We start from the raw sequence: 1,484 nt of genomic DNA, 5'->3' as shown, positions 1-1,484 counted from the left end.
TCCCCCCCCCCCCCCCTCCAATATACTTTAAAGCACTTTAAAGAATACCACAATGAAAATACAAAAAGTATTTCACATTCTACCTGAAGTAGAAAATACCACAAATGAACAGCCAAAGGGATTAATCACTCAAAGACAACGTTCAAGGTTTACTCTAACAAGAGTAGATGGTTTTATTAAGATGAACATTTGTACTGGAATCGGATCCAACTTTGCTGCAACACTAAAGGCGTTTTTAAGGATGTTTTATATATTTACACATATATATTCACAAAGAGCTTTGGTGCAATCACTTACAGCCTCCATATAACCACGTTCAAAGTCACCCTCACAAACAGTAGGAGATAGGCGAGTTGTTCCGTAAGCAACAAAATTAGGGGAGCCCAGTTTCCTACAGACATTTGTGTTCTTTGTTGCTCAATTCTTCTGCCCACAGCAGCAGTCCTACCTCAGGCACCACGCTGTGACCACAGCTAACAGTTGCCCACGTCCTGACCATCCATCCCACCAATGCTCTGAGTGGACACACCAATAAGTCCTGTGCATCTTTCCCTCTCCTCTGCTGGCAGCCTTCCTGAGTCTTACAGGCACCATTCTCCTCCTCCTCACAAGAAAAGGCCAAAATGGGCAACCGGACTTTAGGCAGAGACAAGAAGTCCTGCAGAAGCCTAATTTCCTCAGGTAATTTTAGCCCCATTTCCTGCTTTTCCTCCAGCTTGTTTTTACTCTGTACAGTTAATTTTTTCACCACCTGTGTTGGCTTTCACAAAGAAAAATTATCCCATTTCTACTGAAGAAAAATGGTAACTTGCAGGTGCAATATTAATTTATTTTTCTAGTTTTAACGCATATTTATGCTGTGTGTCTACAACAGCACTAACACAAGCACAAAACATACAGATTACCTCTACTTGGCTAAATACAGTCTTCAAACATAACTGCACTGTTACAATTACCAGCATTTCATAGAAATAAATTCACACAGCATTTAAGTGATAATGTCTGTCTTGATGCAGTTAAAATAGCACCTCATTTCAGCAAAAAGTAATCAAATATGTAATATAAAGAAGTGAAGTCACAGTAATGAATGCCAAAATCCAGTTATTCATCTCCAAATTGTCAAGGTCCTACAAATCGTAACACTGAAGTTATTACTATGTACATACACAAACATAAAAATAAATTTATCTGGCCTAATTTTTTGTTGTGTCTACATAATGCCTTATCTGCAAGGGCATTAGCTGCCAATGCATTTATACACCTTGCTGGAAGGCCATCCAACCTTCCTAAAACTATTTACATTCACTTCTGTAAGTATATTTTATTTTAAATGATATACATATAAATTTATAACATCCTCAGAATTCATATTCTGCTGGCTATTTACTTGTACAGTAATTCTGTAGAAAAGCAGTTAAAACGAACGCTTAAAGCTTTAGTTCAGCTGTATGAAAGTCAGTGAGTAAGAGACTATAGATTATCCC

At 37.8% G+C, this 1,484-nt stretch overlaps 1 protein-coding gene across 1 annotated transcript in view; it reads right to left on the bottom strand.

Moving 5' to 3' along the window:
• Positions 1 to 499, bottom strand: part of UBE2N (ubiquitin conjugating enzyme E2N) — a 5,741-nt gene extending 5,242 nt beyond the window's left edge. The window contains exon 1 of the mRNA XM_014963302.1: positions 449 to 499. Coding sequence (XP_014818788.1) covers positions 449 to 499 — 51 coding nt within the window. The remainder of the gene's footprint in view (positions 1 to 448) is intronic.
• Between the last annotated feature and the right edge of the window lie 985 nt (positions 500 to 1,484).

Source organism: Calidris pugnax, unplaced genomic scaffold (assembly GCF_001431845.1).
Source record: "Calidris pugnax isolate Ruff unplaced genomic scaffold, ASM143184v1 scaffold44, whole genome shotgun sequence".
Classification (NCBI taxonomy): Eukaryota; Metazoa; Chordata; class Aves; order Charadriiformes; family Scolopacidae; genus Calidris; species Calidris pugnax.
This window is presented reverse-complemented; position numbering and strand designations above follow the sequence as displayed.